This window comes from Strongylocentrotus purpuratus, unplaced genomic scaffold (genome assembly GCF_000002235.5).
Source record: "Strongylocentrotus purpuratus isolate Spur 01 unplaced genomic scaffold, Spur_5.0 spur5_scaffold_6, whole genome shotgun sequence".
Lineage (NCBI taxonomy): Eukaryota > Metazoa > Echinodermata > Echinoidea > Camarodonta > Strongylocentrotidae > Strongylocentrotus > Strongylocentrotus purpuratus.
Window position 1 is genome coordinate 19417938 of NW_022145612.1, and position 22660 is coordinate 19440597.

Consider the following 22660-nt stretch of genomic DNA (forward strand, 5'->3'; position numbering starts at 1 on the left):
CGTTATTTCCTGCAATTTCTCATCTTCCAATATCATCAAAACTATGTAATCTATACATTGACATAAGATGTAAATCATTCCACCTCCAAATAAAACATTATATTGATCTTAGATTAATACTGGAACTATATAAATACCACATTACATAAAATATTAAAAATATCAAAATACGGATCTTTCATTTATCTTCAAGAAAATATAAAATGTAAACAGATTCTGATCAATTCTGTTAGAATGATAATATTCATAAGATTACAGACATCACATTTTTATGAAAAAGACTTGTAATATTGTTTGACAATTTATAATGTTGTAGCCTTATTCATAAGCTATAGAGGATGCACGGAGATGTAGGCATGCTATAATAAGTGGTTAGATAATTAAAACCATAACCATCTGCTTTCGTGGAGAGATATTCTATTCAAGCTAGGCACCATGCATGAGTGGCATCTCAACTCATCCTCATCCCATCCCAGCAATATCTGAACGATATAAAACCACTAGGGGATGCATCACCATTTTAGAGTGCATGTGCTGAAAATGAATGCAAAATTAATATTATTTGCTGACTATGTACGGCAAGCTTGAAAAGCTCCATTAGGTCTCCATCAGAGCCTTACGTTAACTAGGACAGGACTGCACGTCTGCAGTTCTGATCTGCATTCATAATTGGCTACCCCTCCATTCCCAAGGAATTATACAAATCATACATGGGTAAGAAGTTATTAAACATATTTCAATCCAATAATAATTCTGTAGGGGGAAGAAGAAAAAAGTTTCAGAATGTACTAAACAGACTTGTATCTCTGCATACAAATATGTACAGCTGTCAAATGGACGTGGACATCTATTTGAACACACACACGCTTGTCATATTATTATCCAATTAACCAAGATGGGGACAGTCATTGTCTCCTCCATGTGGCTCCTATGGCTGTTCTACAGGACTCATTTATTAATCATAATAATGCATGCCCAAGGTTATGTGACTGCCAAATGGACATCAGCATTATGAATTAATAGAATTAATTGAACGAAGAGGCATTTTACCTCCCTATTCTGTCCTTGATTTTCGAAATAGTGAATGAACTCCGCCTGCAAAGTGCAGTTTTCAAAAGTGCAGATCAAGGGAACATTACGTTGCACATCTATAGTGACAATCTGACTCCTTTTAGGAAATGTTATTGTCACATCCAATTTTTGATAATGCTGCCCAGACTCTGTGGGGGATGTTTTTCATTTAGTATGAGCTGTCAAAAAGAATTTCTATTTCTACCTAATCCTCTTGAAGGCACTGTGAAAGAGAAGAAAAAACAGTGAACCCTGCTTTTGGCACCTTTGGAACATTCAACTCTTCTATTGTCATTAATAGGAGTAAGGGGGGGGGGGTTCTTATTGTTAAATTGATTCTCTGCTAATATCCCATTTGATGAGTCAAAGCTAGTGGAGTGAATCCAGATGGGGTTTAGGGCTAATTGCAAACCGCATCACTGGGGGGAGACTCCCTTGGTTACTACAGCGCTCATCTGATGTCATCTAACCATGGATGAAATATTGGCTGCCTGCCCTCCACAACACACTCGCACCATACCAAAAATAGATTTCCAGTTTGGGAGGTTGGCTCGCACAAAGTACAAAGGGAAGCGTCCAAACACATGATTGCATTAATGTGATGCATATTCAGTGAGTAAGATAAGTGAATATAAAGTACAAGTTGCATGCATCATGTCAGATTCTATCTACAACAACTTCGCTCCATTGGGTTCGCACCTAAGTTTAAGTATAATTATCTACTTTCTTGAAATATAAAAGTAGACCTACCACGGAAACGAATCACCATCAAATTTTGTTTGGGCTTCGTCTTAATTTTGTTGAAGCGTGTAGACAAAGGGAAATGGCAATGTACTATTGAGAAAAAACTCACGTTCTGATAACCAATAAATATTTACTTTGAGCACTGCCTGTGCGTGCGCACTGGTGCTCAGTGAAGCAGAGTCTTGAGATGTACCTCAACAGATCCTATCATGTTTCCTTGACATTTTCTAAATGAGATAAGAACAGATGCTAGGGCAAGATCTGTATGAATGTGAATTATTATCTGGAATTGCTCTAGCAGTGTGATTCAACGAGTCCCATAAATCATGAATTTTAAGAGGGAGTTCCATGATTGGAACATTTGTTTAGATAAAGAAGCATTCAAATGTTATCAGCCATGCAGTGCATTCAGGCATTCACGAGAAAAGAGGCAGAACTTTACTAGTTCCAAGTCGATGGAAGAGAGTGTTCTGTGTTTACTTCTAAATGGTTATGCTGTGACTTTTTAGCTTTGACTGTAATTCATCCATATCATTCACATCTACATGTATAGATTTATGACAAGACTTTATGACTGCATGTCCCATCTGCCCTACTCAACTCTGCCAATTTAGTTCAACTTGTACAGCATTTCTCATTTATATCTTGTTATCCTCTCCAGCTCCCTCCCTCATGTCTCGAGTAACATTTTGAAAATATTAACAAAAACATCTGCTATTCGGCTTTGAAATTATATCAATGCTGGTGTCATATATCAAGAATTACATTGGGAAGACATGCCCTATTTGATGAGGAACTGTCCAATGCTTTTCAATCCCCCCCTCCTCCTTGACCCCCCCCCCCCCCCATTTTTTTTTTTTTTTAAATAAATTTTATAAGTGTACTATGAGTACAACTATCCCTAACATTTGATCATAACATCTCACTCTGATTCATAATTCAAAACGGCAGATTGAGGAAGGGGCACTTTCCCCCTATGACAACAATCATTCATAAAGTGACAACTTCCATTCTATTTATCTCCAGTGAGGCTAGGGGGGAGCTTGATATTACGTGTCACGATAAGGATTTCTAATTATAAAGGCATTACTCCTTCTTGGACAGTGCTGCAAATGTATACCTTTCATGTTCATGAAAATCCAAAGCAAACAAAATCATGTGTATCCTTAAAATATTGTTTGTAGTTCTATTTTGATATAATTTGAAAACATGTCTGCATAGTGCCTACATGCAAACTTTTACCCTTTGATAACTATCTCTTGTTCAGTATTCAGACATATATACCTTAACAGCTATCTTATAATAGTAACAAATTTATTTTAAAAACAGATGACGCATATGCAATTTGTGTACATTTTACAAGGTTACAAATAAGACACTACACTGGCTATGAACCGTCATGTAACACTGCAGATGTATGTCAACTGCAAGACTTTTTGAACTTGATGGATGACAAGAACAAATTGGTTCAGGATGTAATCTATCACAGGACAAATTTGTTTCTCATTAGGAAGCCATAAACCAAGACTGTGTTTTCCTATGGCGTAACCTGTATGCACAGGTACCTGTTCATGTATTCATAATACTTTCATACCTTTGCCATGCAGCCGAGGTTCCTATTTGCGTTTAATGTAATGACGTCTGAACTAATACCTTTTTAAACATATCTTGTCCTCAGAGTTCCTGTTAAGTTACAGGAAATAGAATATCATGAATGATGTATTTATATTTGTTCTTGATAGAGGCTGAATAAAAGGGGTTCATAATCAAGGATAAAAGCAGAAATATGAGATGATGGGGAACCTTCTTTTAATAAATAATACTCTTTATTGAATTTTGTGAAATCTTTAATAATGCATGTATTTGCAAATCTATTTCAACCAGTCCCTAATAATAAATGATTCAGTTACCATCATCAGGTATGTAGATATAGACTATACATATATTGGGATACAAGTCATTCAACATCACTCATACATTAATCATAGCAATGAGTCTATCCATTTGAAAATATGATTCTCTTCAAACTTATATTACATGAAACCAAATAAAATATTGTCAAATCTGTAACAATTTGGATACATAGTCTGACAATAATGCCAATGATAGTCATTTGGGTCATTTGAATTGAAAGCACAATCTATGTAGAAGAGCTGAAACTTTGATGCCAACTACGAGAAAATTCTCCTTGAATTGCAATCAAAACCGACCACTGCAGACAAAGAGACACCACAAGCATTCAAATGCAATTAATACTAATACAGACTACCTATAAATATGTCACCCTTTAGCCTCATTTATGTCCATTCCAGCTCAAAGTTGATTCTTTGATACTCCCCTACTCCCAGTAGTATTTCAAGCCCCTTCGTATATCAACAAATCCACAGAAAAAAGAATACATTTACTGTATATCCATCTTGGCATGTCCCTGGATTGGCTAAAGAAGCCAATTAAGAAAAAGAGGATACAGTCGTTGGTGCCAGGGATAATTTAAAATTTATGAAGATGACTTCTGCAAAGAGCAGGGGCCAGGTCTCCAGGTCGTCCAGGGATGAAGGCGCAGAAAGAGAGAAAGAGACAGATACAGAGACAGAGTCAGAGAGAGAAAGAAAGAGAGATAGAGAGAGAGATCCCTGGTAAGGCTCCAGCCTGTTGACATTTTATAGGATGGTTTGAGGAGAAAGAGAATATGGGAAGAGATTACAGTTTTCAGTTTTCATCCTTCAGTTTCAGACAGACCATGAATATGGAGCATATGTTTGATTTACGACAACTGGCACTTCATAAATTTCAGATTTTTCCTGCTTGCTACCAAGATGAGAACTGCCAGTGCAGTAAGATGCAGGAATTCCCTAGTACTTAGTCTTAGGAATGAAAGCAGTAACTTTTAATGATGTTAAATTAAACTGAATATTGGCATTCATTAGTTGATCAACTGTTGATAAGCAAATAATCTTCACTAACGCATGAAATACAACATTATTTGTTTCAATTACCCACTGAAAATATCTACATGTACTCTCTAAAAAAAATCGAGTGATCACGGACATCACTCCTCTGGAGAGTGAAAATGTAGTGAAAATAGAGTGAACATTCACTCTTTTCTTCTTAGAGAGCACTCTAAAATCAATCGATTTTCACTCCTTAACAAGTGATCACGGACGTCACTCCCAAGAAAGTGAAAATAGAGTGAATGTTCACTCTTTTTTTTAAAGAGAGTACCATCCCTTATTAATCCTATAAATAATGAAATCAGACATGGAGGGGGAAGTGGACTTGACCTACAAAAAATTACACATCTTAATAGTCTTCACCTTCAATATTGTCAAATCCTTGTGATGACTTAAGAATATACAGCTAAGGAAGGTATAATGACTGGTACACTTACAGAAAAGTTCAAACTTTAAGGCATACATGAACCTACATGTACAATGTAGGTCTACAGCAAAACAAAAATACTAGTACAGTGTTAGAATCCCTACTGTTTTAATCTTCAATATTACCTATGATGTGCAAGAACATACAGCTAAATTTGACAGACCCAACAATATATGATTATATATTGCAAGGGCAAAATCATATCCAATAAAACTGGTCTTGAACAGGAGTGTAAAGACTAAAGAACTTTATGTTTCCTCAATTGAATGATAAACACATAGGATACAGTAGAGAAATGAAAGAATTGTGAAATCTAAGTGACCCTCGGCTTCTCCAATGTTTGGAAATGACAATCGAGGACCACTAATTGAGATTTTAACAGCTTCTGTTCAGATATGTCAATAATACTCCAAATGCATCTGTGACAAATACTACTCTTTCTCTTTACTTATCAGATGTCAGAAGATCATAACATGGGCTAATAATTGCAAACTACATTCATCAGCCCGGATATAGGATCAGGAAACGCAAATTACTGCTAAGCATACTTACCGTAATTCAGGTAATTTAGGGCTACTAAAACATTCCCCTCTTTTTTCCTCTTCCGTGTTATCGGTTCCTTTTTCCCTTTTCTCTCTCTCTCTCTCTCTCTCTCTCTCTCTCTCTTTCTTTCTTTCTTTCTCTTTCTTTTTCTCTCTCTATCTCTCCCATCTGTCTCCTCTTCTTGACCTTTTCAACCTTTTTATCTCCTCTTTTTCCTCCTTTCCTGAAGTCTTTTTACCCACAGGTTTTTCTCTCTACTTTTTTTTCTTCAATCTATCTATGAATCTATCTATCTCAAGGTATCTAAATCTACATGTATCCTGGAATATGAGAGGAGTGCCAGGCTCTATCTATTTATCTTTCTATCTATCCATCATATTTACTTGTCATCCATTTTTTAAATATCTAAATTTCATTGTACTGTCACTTCTCAGAATTCTGAGTTATATCAAATGAAAGACTCTGAATCATATCACTAGCAGACAAATGCTGTGCAGATATTTCATAATTTCTTTCACAAATATGATAGGACTATAAAAATCAAATTAGTGAGATTGCGTGTCAAGTAGGAAGTCTTGGGTTGTATTTTGGGGCCTAGCCTCATTTATCGTATGATTCATCTTGACATTATTAGAGTTTGGCAGTGGCAAAAGTATGACAGGTATAAGCATAATGTCAAGCCTACAGCTCTGTGATTAAGAGGTATATAAATATAAATTGATCTTTTGCAGAAAAATATGCTCTAAATAAACTGTCTACCTGAAACATGAAAAGGGAAGGAAATTCAGAATCAGAGTAAGTCATGACGAGTGAATCCACTACATACGACTGTCCATGCCCATAGTAAACAATCCTAATCGGTTTCAGGGATGAAAATGCATGTTTCAAACTACTTACCCTACTTTCTTTCACACAAAATCATGTAAAAATACATCAAAAGTGATTTCTAATTGATCTTCAAGTTTGTCTTTAGCTTTTGATATCCAGGCCTGACTGTTTTAGGCCATCACGACCGAGATTTAGTGTGATTAATGGCAAGGCTTTGATCGCTGGATGATTAAAAGATCATAAAATGTCAAGTGCTCTGACCAACTGCTCAAAGGCCACCTGCTTCCTTACAGGCATGTTCACAGATCAGCTCATCTTATTTATCCCCAGACCCAGAATGAAAAGGAGGTAAAATAATGAATTGGTTTACAGGTTAAAGAGAATGTCGGGTCCTGGTTAAGGTAGGAAATAATTGCTAGCTCTCTCATTCTTTTTATTCTTATATGAAAGAATACCATGGTAGCAGAGTCCTAAGAACAGGATTGACGTTGCAATGCTTTCCCATTCTAGAAACGACTTGAAATAGTTTTAAAGTTTTGACCAGATGCCACATTTTTTTTTTTATCACAAAACAAATCAAACCTCTTTTTAAGTCTTTTAGAACAATAACTCTCACTTCAATGTTCACGTGGGCCTATTTTCTTCAAGGCTCCTGCATGGTAATGTAACAGACTGTAATCTTATATACTGGTACTATGGTAGTTTTCCAGTTTTCCAGGCTAAATTTCCAATTTCACAAAGTAAATTTTGCCTTAACAAAATCGTCCTACAGAAGGAAAACTAAAATTGTTCAGGAACATTTGGGAGACTAGCAGCATTGGGTGGTTTTCAATTTCACTATCACAACCCCTTTTTTTTATTAATAATTAGTTTAAATGTTGGACAAGAGATAAAAAGATGTTTCAATATTTGCACTGTGGTTTATAATTATTCCAGTTATAGAAACTAATTGTGACCACTGCAATCTAATATTGCCTTGAACCAATGCAAAGGCTATCTACTAGAATAACTTTCCTTACATTCCTTTAACTAAGCATATAGGATTGTTCATTTAAGGCATATTCTTTGAGCAAAAGGTCATCAGGCGCTGGGAGGAACAAACCTGAGAATGGGTGATTACCATCAAAGGTTTGAGGGAAGGAGAGGCTGTCACGCGCATTCATGCAGCAAGCCGGCTGGACACGAGTCGGATATCACGTTATCACTGGTGTTTCACCTTTGATTTAAGCAAACCAAGTCATGGATTCTCTATGAATTACTTAAACCTGCAGCATGCTTTCTTCTTTGAGTATAGACATAATCATATGTAGGCCTATTATAATATCATGTTACGGGTGCAGGCATGACGACAGTTTCAGATGATAAACCCTTGGTCATATGATAGGCTTTTATTCAGTTCCTGATCGAAACTTCCGTCAAAACCAACTTACAATCCATGGTACTTCATAGTTACAGTTTAAAGAGTTTCTGATAAAGTCATACAATATTAGAAGTTGAAAAATGCATGTGCATAGATATAACACCCAACACAAGTTAAACGTCTATGCTCTTGCTTTTTCCTCACAATCTAAAACTTGTGTTTAAACTCATTATTCAGTCATACAATATTAAGGAAATACATGTAGGCATCACTTGTCTACATTCGATTTCAGTCTTTATAAATGGCATGCCTGTTGTCCTTCACAAATCAATTACATCCCCTATATGACTGACAACAGGACCTGCTCATTCTCTCCCCCCCCCCCCCCCCCCCTCCTCCTCGATCCCCAAAACCTTCCACGTATGATGGAGTTTGGGGGTATAGATCGGAAGGGTTCAATTCCAAGGTGCTCGTGCTGGTGCTTCTTCAAACTACCTGACCTTGCCCTGGGATATGCGATTTTTCGCTCGATCTCTCGTGAAGATGAGCGCATGGAACACCTATCCAGGTGAGTCACAAACAGAGTGAATCACCCTCACCCAACTTACCTGCACCAGTAACTCCACTCTCCTGTCATCCAAGAGGACCACTTGCGTCCGCCTGCCCTCGCTCATCTGCAAAGCAAGAAGAATGGGGGATAAAAGAGAAATGTATTATTCTTTGTTATGTCAGACTTGGAAGCATAAAAGATACAAGCATTGTTTACTAGAGCATGTAGTAACACAAAAACCTACATGCATAGTACAGGCATAGTAGGCCTACATATAGAATTCAAGGAATTACTCTTTCTAAGTTTCTACAAACAGTTCAGGTGAATAGGTTTAAAAACAAATTCAAACATTTAAGTCTCTAGTATATTCAACATCAGAATCCTATCAGCAAACCGAAGATTTGTACAATGTCAAAATCATTTCAGCTTTATAAAAAGGGGGACTTGACACATTGAATATACACTGTATATGTAGAGAAACATACGAGTATCATGAAAAAGAAAATATCTTGACATTCCTTTTTATACCGGTAATCACTAATGGACATATGGGATCCATTACAAGCCCAACAGCGATGGCTTTCAATTGTGGTTTTGCACACTAGCCTGTACAAAGGGGTGCGTAGGGGTAACTTACAGGAGCACTGAGAACAAGATTAATACGTCAAGAATACATTTAAAAGGTTCATTTAAATGTTGGCGCACGTAGGACGAATGTACAATGTATGTGTACATTGTATGTAATATGTATCAATCATGATAACTGTTTGGGCTTTAAAGTGTATTTTTTATTTTGTGAAGTTTTTCCGGGCTCAAGGTTCATTCCCTTCTACATGTACAAGTAGGTAAATTAGTCCAAATGTCAGTTGTACAATGTAAACATACTGTACAGCCTTACTTTGGTATCCATAGCAATAACGTATTCTGGCACTGCCTCCATAACAGCACTCAATAAATATAAATGAAAGAGGCTAGTACACAACTCTTTAATGATGCAAATTTACAATTGTCTGTAGCTGCTAACATTTATGAAGTAATAAACCCACTATTCATTATACATGTATAAACACAAAACCATAACATGTATCTCTCTCTCATATGAAGAAATCAAATGTCTGCATTGAACTTCAAAGAAAGAACAACCTCATATTTTATGACATTCATTTTGACTTCAACTTTTTAAGTACACCTTCAAATAAGACATATCGGCCTCAAGCGCATGCAGAATTTGATAGCCAATCCATCAGCAGCTCAATAGAGATCAAGGAAGTCTGATAAATCTAGTCCTGATTGGAAAGAAAGATATAGACTTCAATGACTTGTAATAAGGTAAGTGGTACAATTGGAACCAATAACCTGGCCGGATTGCCAAGTGCCAGTTGTTGTAGAAAGGTTGTCATCATCAGGTCAGACTCAAGAGAGAAAGAGAGAGTGGAGGGCCTGGCTGGAATCCAGGCTCAGACACAAAGGCGAATGAATCGAAACAAGGTCCGAAGGTGAAATGTTCCCTTACCAGCTACATGTACATGTACATATACATGTACATGTAAGCCTGTGCAGGGTTGTCATAGCTGAGAGAGGGGACTATTCCATAAAGGGTGACTCAACGTCAAGATAAGGAATTCTATGTTAGGTTCCCAAATTCTCAACAATCAAATAAAAGAAAAGGAGAATTTTCAAACATAACAACTTTGCCTAATGTTGATACGTTGTCTTGCCTTTTGAAGTTACACTAGAAGATGGAGGGCAAAAAGCCCACTTCTACTCAAACTTTCAGGCCCTGGAGTATTTTCATATGATTTATCAATCAAGCACTTATTTCATATATCAATCAAGCATACAATATGTTCACGATATAAAACAGATCATCATGTACACAATGATAAAGAAAAGAAGCATTTCTTTTACTTCTATTGCACTATATTCATGTTTTGTGAATGCAGACAGGCAGCAGCCTACACAAAACATATTGAACCCTTACAAAATTACTGTACAATACTACTCTAGATATATGTGTTGTTAAAATGACTGTACAGTGAACATGTCCACATTATGTGCCTTCATGGAGATGGTGTGAAACATGCAGTTCAGCTGACAGCTTTCAAGGATGCACAAAATACAAATGCTGTGCCATTAGTAATGGTCCATCTTTCATAGCATTTCAACGGTTTGGTTTCCTGTTCTGAACTGATTTGAAGAGCTGCAATACTACTAGAACAATGAATTACCATCTCTCACATTAATTTCCCTTTCAGATCTTCCATTTATAATTCAGCATCTTGAGGGAAAACAGGGATCATTAAAACTAGGACTGACATTTAAAGGTACTATGTCCCATTTGCAGGCCAAAAAATGAAAAGGTCAAGTTCCAACGGCATTTGAAAGAACTTCCCTCAAAATGAAATGGCATGAAAATGTCTTTTAAATGGGAAAAAACGACCATTAAATGTCGAATCGACTTTAGTGGTTGCAATCATTGAAGTAATAGTCTGATTTCCAGACCCTTGTACCGAATGGTCATACGTTTTGTGCTGCACAAAGATTCAATCAGTTTAATTTTGGCCATTACAAGAATTGGGTTATTGATGTAGACAAATGCTCATGTACCCTTTACAGCTCATTTGATTTATGTTATTACCAAAGACAAAGAAGAAGTCATTCCGTCACTCAATAGTGTCTAACAGTAAAGTCTAGAAAGTAAACGGGTTTCCTTGCATAATTTGAATATTAGGACACATCTAACGTCTAAACTTCACAGAGAGGGCATACGTGACATGTTCATAATTCCTGCAAAGTTCTACAGAATTTGAAGTTGGCTGCAAAGCAAATGGGACATAGTACCTTTAAAACTGGGACTGACATTAGACAATGATTTAAGAGGCCATCTGGAATGAAAAATGAACAACTTGAAGGGTTGTACTGTTCTATAGCACCACAGCATATCTTTGAACAACGTTTAAAGTACTCTTTCGGGAATTTATCTATACATTGAAAAAATTGTAAACACATCTAAAATAATTTGTAATCTGTCCTTGTACATGTAGATGGAGTTACAGAATCATTAATTTCCTACCAAATCCTTATTGATAAGAATATCACTCGCTAACCTCCCAGAAAATATATTGCAACATTGGCTAACTGCAATTTCAATTGCCTCCACCGGATTTCCTATTGAAGCCACCACCCTTATTCTCCGTGTGATTTCCTATTCAATATTGATCTGTGCAAAGGCTTGGAGGTCCCATCTAAGCATAATATTGGTTTAGCTGAAGTCTTGTTAAAGGTTACCTATTAATCCGCTACCGACTCGCGAAAGGGGATTTCTCTTCTTTCCTTTTCAGTACCTGTGAAGGGTCTAGGCATGGCAAAGAAATGCATTAAAGGTCTTTAGAGTACCAGATTATTTCATGTTTAATGCCTCATCTAAAATTATAGTTCAAAAGAGAATGAAGACTTGCTATAAATGGTAACATCGTTTCGTTTATCATATTTATTAACTGGGGACTAGTAATAGTCTGTCAAAACTCTAGGGAAATGTGGAGGAGTTCACTAAATTCCAATGATCACTGACATCATTCAGCCAATCCTGCAGAGCTCGTGTAACAACAGAGGGCCTGAAAGAAGGGGTCACAAATGAGGAATCCCCCAAGCAGATATCCTTTCCTGATGGGGAATCTATCTGTCCTGGAGACACAGAAACTGACACCTCCTCAAACTTGCTAAAAGCTCTAATGTAATAAACACTTGATTCATGGCAGCTTGCAAACCAGCCCTATCACTGTTACAACAGCTTCTCTCTCATCTCCTGGTGTACGGAGGCGTAGTCTGTACGGGAGGCACAATACTTTGAGCTGTAAGTGTATGTACATTTACCGGTACATGTTAGGTATGTCCTCATCAGCTCAAGATTGCCAAAAAGCCCGCTATTTCTGATTTGCGATATAATCCTGAAGTTACAAATTGTGTCTTCACCAGCTCGAGACTTGACCTTGAAACTTGAAACTTGAGCTCGAGAAATTAGCTCGAGATATTTTGCTCAGCGTTTGCACATTGTGCGAGTCTTTGAGCTGGTGAAGATGCACCGGACAAATAGCGGGATATTTTGCAAACTAGCCCAAGATATATTGGGAAGAATATCTCGACCAAATAACCCGCTAATTGCAACTTCGGGCTGATGAAGACGCAAAATAACTGGATAATTTGCAATCGGGATAGTTCAAATAGTGGGATATTTGGCAATCTCGAGCTGATGAAGACAGGCCTGTTGGCTTCATAATCGCTCCAGTGCAAATTTGAATTCATTAATTAAACTTACTCTATTTCAAACCATATGCCTACTCCACTTGTCTTTAAAATTTACAAGAGATTGTTTATGTTCAGTTTTCATGAAGTTGTCATGGGGATATAAAGAAAGCCCTCTCCTTGAGAAATTATGCACCACACTTCAAGTGAAACTAGCATTCTAAACTACAGTCATGCCTGACTGACATGCCAATGCAAGTGTTGAGGTACAGGGACATAAATTTGACAACCATGAGTGTCCCATCCATCACTTATGTGAGTTTCTCTGAAAATATGTAAGGTTAAGGAGTCCCAAGAGAAGGGTGAAATACTTTAATCAAAGTGTAGTCATTCACATACAGTATATTACCTTTTTTTCCATTCTCCAATCAGACACTGGTGTCATGTATGTAATCAGGGTCTCTGAGGCAAATGTATTTGCCTAGATTGCTTCTCTACTTGCGCTGTCGCCCGTGTACAGATACACAGAGCTGCCAACCTTGTGCGACCAAAAAAAGGAATCATGATGGCAAAAAAAAAGGAATTTCAAGCAAAAAAAAGGAATTCATAAAAACGAAACTTACAACCACGCGCGACACACTTCCAATGCAGAAATGTTCGGCATTTCATTTTTTTGGAGAATATTTTTCTCTTCAAGAATATTTTAAAATTAAATTTCTATGGAATTTGTGATCAATCACCATTTTAGGGCAGTTGTTTGACGTGCGGTATGTGAAGACAAAAAAAATCTTTAAAAAAAAAAAAAAAATTAAAAAAATTATTAAAAAAAAAAAATTATTAAAAAACATATTTTGCGGCGCCCGCATGTTTTGGGTACCTGGTAGTGTCTAGCCCTAGATATACAATCAAATGAACATGTAGGGATCAATCATTTACATGTTTCTACCTGTATAATGTACCTGTACTCCTACTTTTAATATCGGTGAACATGTAATGCATGATATGAAAATATAATGTCTTTAATAGGGCCCTAAAGGAGATGCACAAAGCCGTCTTTGATTTGGAAAAACTGTTTTTAAGAGTCTACGAGAGGGTGAATCAGGGTGTTCTGTTGTCCTTCCTGCTCCAGCTCTCATATCCCAACCCTCAATTCCTTTTTTCTCTGCCAGGCATGAAATACTACACTCTGAAGCCTCTCTCACCGGTGAAAAATCGATTGCTATCGCCCCAGCAAGAACAACCTCTAATTGCCGTATGAGTGGCTGATGCAGCTCTAGGAAGCCTAGAACCACAGGAGCATGTTGTGCTGTGTCCGATGTGGTACTGCATGCTTACTGGAGAATATCATCCAAAATGTTTTCGGATATGAAATTACATCTCATTGCCTTGTTTGAAAAATATTGTGCTGGCACCGTTTTATTATAAGGATTCACACCATGGCATGTGGCTATCTTGGCTCAAATGTCCCCTCGAGGGGTTTTCTTTGCCAGTTATTAAAACTATATTACTTCTAATGTGAAAAATTCAGGCGATGATGACGTGCTTGCATGGGTATAATGAAACTGGTTGACAAAAAGTGTTCACTTAAAACATATTTATATAATTTTGATGCAAGATTTTGATCTTAACTATACATTGTAAGTTATTGTTATCCCCAAATTATTCCCAGTTTAGATGTATGGAATGACACAGTAATTAACAAATGAAGGCACCTGGGGGTCTAATTTGGCTAAAATGGCAAGGTTAGTCCCCAAATACCTTTGATATTGCTAGAGTTGGTTGGCAAGCAAACAGCAGGATGTTGCAGCTTTGTCATACAGATTAAAAGATGTGATAAATACATGATGCAAAAGGGCAGCACTATAAATACTTCTGTCATTCTATGCTCCAGGACTTTGGTTTGGCCCATTCATTCAGGTTTTTCGGCTCACATGAGAATTGGAGATTTTATAAAAGCATTCAGGTGATTCATCAAACAGCACAAACATGGCCGCTTGGGGATTAAAAGTACAGACCATGGCGGATGAAGGAATAAAGCTCTTTTCCTTTTGGAAAGCATATCATAATTCAGAGCTTGATTACTAGTAACAATAGTTATTATCCGTGACCAGAAGGGGATACAAAACACACATATCCTGGAAATATTAGATGTGTAATCATGTGTCAATAGGGCTTTTGATCCGACCGTTAACCACTGTCGGTACATAAATCCTACATGTAGACAGCGTATCTAAAGTTGTGAAACACTGGACACTAAAACACAAAACTCACACCTGTTCAATCTTCAGATGTAAATGTATTTACAATGTATGTCATACACACAAATACATATTATAACTGCACAATCATGCAAATATAAATGTATAAACCCATTGAGTTTGAATGTAAGAGCCAAAATTTCCTCAAGTTATTTATTGCGGAAATCCTTCTATCATCATGTATCTTAAATTAATACAACAAGCTTACAGAAAAATTCTGCAATATAGACCTTCATGCAAAAGCAAGTCCTATGTCTGAAAGAAACATATGCTATTCTGACTCATTCATACTTGGAGAAATATACAGGTCAATTAGATCTGCATCTGTGTTAGTACCAAGGAGAAAAGTGATTTTCTCTCTAGACTAGTAGCATTTAAATACAGTTGACAAGTACCATTATAGTCAAATTTTGGCAGTTCAATATTTTGTGGGGGAAGGGGGGGGGGTCTCTATTCCACTTCAGAGGCATCTACATGTGAATAAATTCCATCAAGTGATGTCATGATTAAGCAGTAATTCCAATTGTTGAGTTCATCCATCTTGCCTGGAGCATAGCGGTGAAAGTATGCATGACTGGACCTCATGCATTAATTCATAGAGCCAGAGGGAGCCCCTTCCTGAGGTCTAAAACGCTTGACATCAAGCAATCAACCAACACAAAAATATGTGTATGGGACTGACTCAAGTGTCATCAAACATGATCAAAATTGAATTGATTCTTGCACTTGGTCTATAATTCAAACAATGCAGAAGCTGAAGGGCTATTCACACATAAGATTATCAAGATTGAAGGAAAAATATTTTTAATCATGATCACTTTTTTTGTGTGTGAACAAGATATTATTGTTAGAGGGATTCTGATCACGATTACAACCAATCTTACTACTTCTGCAAATTTTAATTGGAAACAAAAATGATCTTCTCTGTGCACTTTGTCTTTACCTTTGGCCTATGGAGGTGATATATTAAAAAGAAAAGTAATTTTTGTCCCATGTGTGAACGACCCCAAGGAGTTTTTTTTTAAACGGTGATTGCAATCTCAATCATTTTTGTGTGTGAATAGGCTAACATGTCATGTGTTTAAATTATAACCTACGGTACATCGTCTTCTTCTCTAAACTATTAGTACTACATAACAATGTACATATATAGGTCCTTTATTTACATTCTCTTCTAACACATACTGCAGGACCAACAAAATATCAAGAATGGCAACTTGCGCAGAAACAGAAACGGCCGAAGACAGGGCTTGAGCACCGCTCCTTAACCCTAAGCACGACCCAAAGCAATTTCATCTCTTCATTAAATTCTCTCATTCTCCAGTCCATGACAAATATGACATTACCGATTCAAGAACGATGAAATGAGTCAGTGGTACGCATTCAGATCGCCACACACACTCTATTGGCCTTGGCAAGCAGAAATATGAAAATTATTTGGCTCAAGAGAATCTTCAAAACTGGGGATAGATCTAGGGGGTCTGATTAATCAATGATTCAAATTTTTGACAATATCTGATGATGTTCATTAAAATAATATCGATATTAATACTGACATTTTGCAAATTAAGAACGTCCGATATACAGTAGTTAATTGCAATTGATGTATGATAAAATGATGTGTATAATTTTCCTCAGCTTAAGAGTTGAGAATTTCAGAAAGTGGAGGTGGGCCCCTTCTTTTATCGTGTAGGCTATTAAGTTACTCATCTTTTATTCTACCACAAATTGAAAATTAAATCTATTAAAGGGATTTTCATAATAAATGATGGATGTAGATTAGCTGTACACTCTACAGAGTGTATCAACATGGAGATGATTAGATTACATTTTGTAGTTCAAGATATCTTCAGTCTCAACTATTCATATTTTCAAAACTTCATTTATTAACATTGTTGTTCTATTCAATGTCCCTTTTCTATAATAGCATACTGTGGCTACAGCTGAAAAATTCATAATCATAATATTGGCCAATATTAGCAGGCCGATCAGCTATAGGGCTTATCTCGCGTTGACTGAGAAAATTGAATTCCAACGCTGCACTGATGATCATTGCGTCTTCCCCGTTATGTAATTTTGTAAGCAGAGTAAACATTGGGGAAATAAAAGCGATGGCAAGTGTGGAAACCCATCAAAAGAAACTCTGGGTATGAAATCACACACTGGATTGGTTTTATGACGAAGGTTATTGAAAAATCAGGTACTGCACATGCACAGTCCCACGGCACTGTTTTTCATAATAATTTTGAAATTAACTTTTTTTTTTACATGGACATGAATGTTTACATCCTGCCAGTGCTGCATGTGCAAGATAAAGTATGGGGGGACAATTTTTCCAACTCTATTTTTTCACAAATTTCATGTGAACTACAATGTCTGACAAGTACAATTGAAGGCTTACAACAATAACAATCTTGCCCATGTTGGTGTGTGAACAATCTCATGACTTTCAGGACCTACTGCATTATAGTATTTTATCATTGAATTCCTCCTTTTTCATGCCAGCAATAAATTCACCCTTTAGAACTTTAATCTATTACTAAAAAAAAAAACATTACAACAAACATCGTTTAAATTCAAATCCTGCAAGACACACCGTTGATGGATTCACACATGTGAGCGATATTTGAATTGCTAGTCAAAGTCTACTTTGTCAAAATCTTGCCAGTCGCTCTGTCTTTGTGAACTGACCTAATATTACCCTCCTGAAACACTGATGTCTCTCTATGGAGGACAAATCACTCAAACTTGCTTCAGAAACCAAGGTAACAGGCAGGGTGAGAGGTCACAGCAGACCAGGGGTCACGCCAAGGTGAAATGAGATGATTACTTTCAAACAAAAGAATACAAGTTCAAATTCTCTATCAGAATGACTAAAACAAATTCCTACATCAATTCATTTCCATCATCGGCATCTGTGCTCCAGATTGATTTCTTTTCAATATGATGCTATTATTGACAAAAGCAAGGCTGCTTTCAATCAGCCCCCACTGGGCTTCGGCTGATTACTATCCCATACTACATGCACTAAGGGCCATTCTAAACGCCAACATACATTGTAAACATGTGGGCTTTCTTGAAGGCCTACTGTACATGTATTAGTTGTATAAGGGTACAGTGGTACAACATTTTTGTACAATACTATGGATACATCTACCTGATCAGTGTTCTGAGTAATTTCACTAGCCAGAAGGCCAGGAGCAAGGAAGTCCTTCAAAAATTATTTAATGAAACTTCATAATTAACAGGCAACGTCTTTAATAACCAAACCCCTAACAACTGTATGAAATCTAAATCAGTCAGAATTTCAAAGTCTTAGGGTGCATTTATCAACTCTTAGTTGGCTCCTTCAAAATCATTGCCCTACAAAATACTGTTTTTCTTTCATGCAGATGGCTAAAAACTCAAAATCAGTGGTCATCGTTACAGTGTAAGTTGTGTAACAAAGGACAAAAAGGAAAAATATCTGCAGTTGCAACACGACACAGCACACTGACACTGAAACAAGAAGAATCCTAGTTAATTCTATCCTATGATTTCATTTCCGTAACTTTTGTTTTTAAAATCCTATTCTTTATTTTCATGAGCCAACCTACACATGTGTGGGCAAGACGTAATGACATAATCCTGCAAATATTCACCTCTGAACATTACCTTAAAACATGACATAGGTTTGACCCAGATTGAGATATTTGTGATCGACCGCAAGAGATGACATCACTCACCTACGTCTTGGGGAAACTCAACACTGTACAAGCACAAAAATGCTCTTTGTCATACCAAAAATAGATGAGCCTGCACCCTCTACTTACTGTAACACTACATTGGCACTTACTATGCTCTCATAACGATAAATGAAGACAAAAGTTGTAAAGTGTATGCACGACTGAACTACTAGATTTATATTACAATGCATTCTATGGATGCCTAAGATTTCTTACATTGTACCTACAGTACAATGTAGCCAATTTCATACTTGTATACATCAGATTTTTTTGTTTAATCATAACTTTTATAACTACATGTACAGTACATGTATTGGACACAAGAATCAAATTATTCAAAATATAAAACTTTTTTTCAAGCGCTAAGTAAAATATGGTAGTATTGTACCCTACAAAAGGAAAACAGCTTTAAAAGGTTCTGTTCTGACAACATATTTATTCCCTCATCCTGCCTTGATCTGTACTTTATTCCCAAATGGCCATGTTTGTATGATGTGTAGTATAGTATCTTAAGAATCATTAAACATGAGGCTTACATCTTAAACAAGTAATTGTCTTGAAAACATTTAATATACATGTAGCACCATACTCAAAGCTAATTCAAAGTGATCTATTGGCAAGGAGTATTCTGAATGGAGTAGGGAGTACCCCCTTTGATATATATTTAAATTGAATTTCATCTTGAACCTGAAGCATCCTCACAAGTCACCTAGTCATAGGCCCTTTCTAATCCTTCCTTCATACCTGCCCTTACTCCCCAAAATTCATATTTGCTAACCTCTTGCGTCATGCAAATTACTCACGGCAAATTTAAAGAGCAATAAACCCGTACATGAGAAGACATAAAAATGAGCTATTTCATTTGAGTCTCTACAGCTTCCAGGTGAGAAGCTTCAATTGAAAATTTCATTTTAATGAATTCTTCGCCTGTCACGAAGGAGGGGAGGCAATAGGAGGGAGATAGGCGAGAGGGCCATGCACAGTGCGGTTCATATCATGACACCATTAGAGACTAGCAGTGCAAACAGCCTGAGGAGTTCCACAGAATCATGAATGTGTCACACATGATGGGTGCATTCACACTGCATTCACAGTCAGGCTTTTTTTACGGATCAGAAACTGGAAAGTCTTGATTTATTCAAGTCCTTTATAAATAGTGATTTATTCAGAGAGTATATGTAATGTAAGCCAATACACTTGGCTTTTTAAAATGATATTATTAATTTCAACAACCAAGTTGTCTTTTTCATAAAGTGTTTACTACTTCAAATATCATCTTTACTTGACCAGTAAGAAGAATCTGTTACAGGATTTAAAATTGAATTTAAAAAGGGTAATAAATCCGCACCATCACACAGTAAAAAATCTTTTTAGATTAGCATGTTTATACATGTAGCATTTGAAGTCACTCTGATGTTCCTGAAATGTACATGTCATCAAGATAAAAGGAGATATTGTACTTGGAGCACTGCAATATTTCAAAATATAAAACAAATTCCAGTGTTACTGTTTTGTTACCATTTCCATCATCTCTTACACTGTTAGCCTAGAAGATAACTTGTGGTTTGAACACGCCCAGTATCACTTTCACTAGAGTACTAAGGGAAGAAATAAGGTAGAGGGTGGTAACATATTTTAACACTTTGGATTTCCATTCACACATTATCCACAGGAGATTTCAATTTCCCACATGATAATTCTTCATCCACTGAGTGCACAACTCTTCCAAACGTAGACTTTGTGGCGTTAAATCATGTAAATCATGATAATTTACATACCACAGTCTCCTGTCTCCAAAAAACAGGGATTACAATGTACATTCCAGTTCAATGAGCCAAATTAAAGTTGCCTGCATCCAAAAGATGATGAAGATCATACAGTATTTGTCTTGATTTTGATAAAGCCAAATGTATTTAATACTAGTACATACAGTTTAGTCTATATTTCGTAATTATAGACATACATGTAAATATAGTATTTCTATGAAAACATTTTTTGTTATTTCCTTTCTTGTCCTCTCTTTATTTCCATATTTTTCCCTTGAATATCCTTTATTTTCATTCATTCCCAGGTAAAGTTTACCTACAGTTTAGGCAGTACATGTATACTTGTTTGTCAAGTTTGCACGATTGTGTCAGTAAATCCTACTCTTTTACTCTAATACACACAATACTCCCACAAATGCTGACAGAAACCACAAATATTTGATCTTTGACCCAAGATCGTCATTGTACTTGTAGATGTATGTTTTCCAATGGTGAATTACTCATGATTGGCGGGGTATGGAATTTGGAGAAAACAGGATTTGAAGAATACAGGATATAACTGTTTCAACATATACAAGGATTTCTATTGATCTGATATTAAACCTTAGATTTCAGAACAAATAGATATCCATGTAAATATTTGAGCATTGTATACATGTATGAAAATACAAAAGCTCACAATAAGTCCAAATTTGCCAAACTGATTGCCATACATTGTACGAGTCTTTGATGTTGTTGACTGCTTGTGGACATTCGTTTCTAAGGGCTACAAAAGCAAAACTATCCATCATATTTGTATATATATTGTTGAATAACAACTTACAAGATACATGTAGACATTAGACTAAAATTAAAATGCAAAACTGAACAAAAGACATTAAAAAAATGCCTTGTAAATTCAAACAAAAATTTCTGACTATTTACATGTAGCTTTTATTCCGTCATGACTAAAGTTTTATTCTCATGATCTATTCACATAATCAAGAAAATACAGAATGTATTACACCACAGGTAAAAAGACTGATAAACAACAAAAAATGCTGTTTTACAAGCAAAGCTTCTGTTCCTATCTAAACATTTTGCAATACACAGTATATTTGCAACACCAGAAAGAATGGAGAGAAAAACAGTACTGTAAATCTCAAGCTCTATTTGCAAAACAATGGATAGCCACTCCATGTTGTTTGAAATGCAACCATTTCCATGCAACACTAAATCCTCTTTTGCCTCATTCAAAATCTCAATGGGTGTCTGACCCACTGCACTGAATCTACACAATAGTCATGCACGAGAGATTCACTAAATGACAGGAGTAGCATAGAGTAACTGTAGTGTTGAAGAGGGAACAATACAGCCACTGAAGCCTAGTACAAATGAACCAACATCCAATTGTGTACATGGTACTAGTAACCAGTGCATACAATGTACATGTAGGTAGAAACGATGGATTTCCAATAACAGTAAGATTAAACAAGAACTTAAGTTTAAAGTTTGATCGTATGTTCTTTATGAAGTAAAATTAAAGCCAGTACACTTGTATCTACAGTGCAGATGAAATGAAAAGAAGTCAGTAGAATCAAATGAAACAAATTCATTTAATTTTAATCATACATTTTGCATTATTCTCCAGTCCTAAAACACACTATGAGGCAGCACCATTAGGAATGGTACATTAGAATTGAGAATTCATAGCATCAGGCCACGGCCTCCATTAGTATTTCTATAGTAAACACTGCAGGGGTATTGGAAGATGATGGATGTCATACTGTCTAACCCAAACCAGCGGGGACACTCTCGAATATGACCTCAAATGCAGCAAAAGATAACATCGGTGACCAAGAGTTTTTTGGGGTCTACAAACTACTTGAAAAACCCCACTGTAAATGGCGGCCAGTACATAGTTTAGCCAGGGACTTGGGATACAAGGACTGGATTCTTTATTTTACGACCTTCCAGGGGTATTAAGCAAGCTTAGTTTGCTGCAATTGATCCCCCAAACTCCTGATAAGCAACGCTCAGACAGCCGCTCGATACCCGGAGGCTATGAAAGTTACGCAACAATGAGCGCTGGGTCGGAAATCAGAGCGATAAGGCTGGGTTTGGCAGTGCTTTGAAGTCCGATGCTCCACCCCGCCGATTTTGGCATCCTTGTCATCCTTCCACTGTTTTTGGCAATACACTAGATTCGATCTCTA

The 22660-nt window shown here is 36.6% G+C and overlaps 1 protein-coding gene across 8 annotated transcripts in view; it reads right to left on the bottom strand.

Annotated features, from left to right (window-relative positions):
• The window catches only part of LOC581763 (FERM domain-containing protein 4A), an 83519-nt gene that overhangs the window by 54011 nt on the left and 6848 nt on the right, over positions 1-22660 (bottom strand). For all 8 annotated transcript variants that reach the window (XR_004061854.1, XM_030973241.1, XM_011668529.2 and 5 more), the window contains exon 2: positions 8533-8598. Coding sequence is in view for 7 of the 8 variants with exons in the window: in XM_030973241.1 (XP_030829101.1) it covers positions 8533-8598 (66 nt within the window). In the remaining variant the exon portion in view is untranslated. The remainder of the gene's footprint in view (positions 1-8532; positions 8599-22660) is intronic.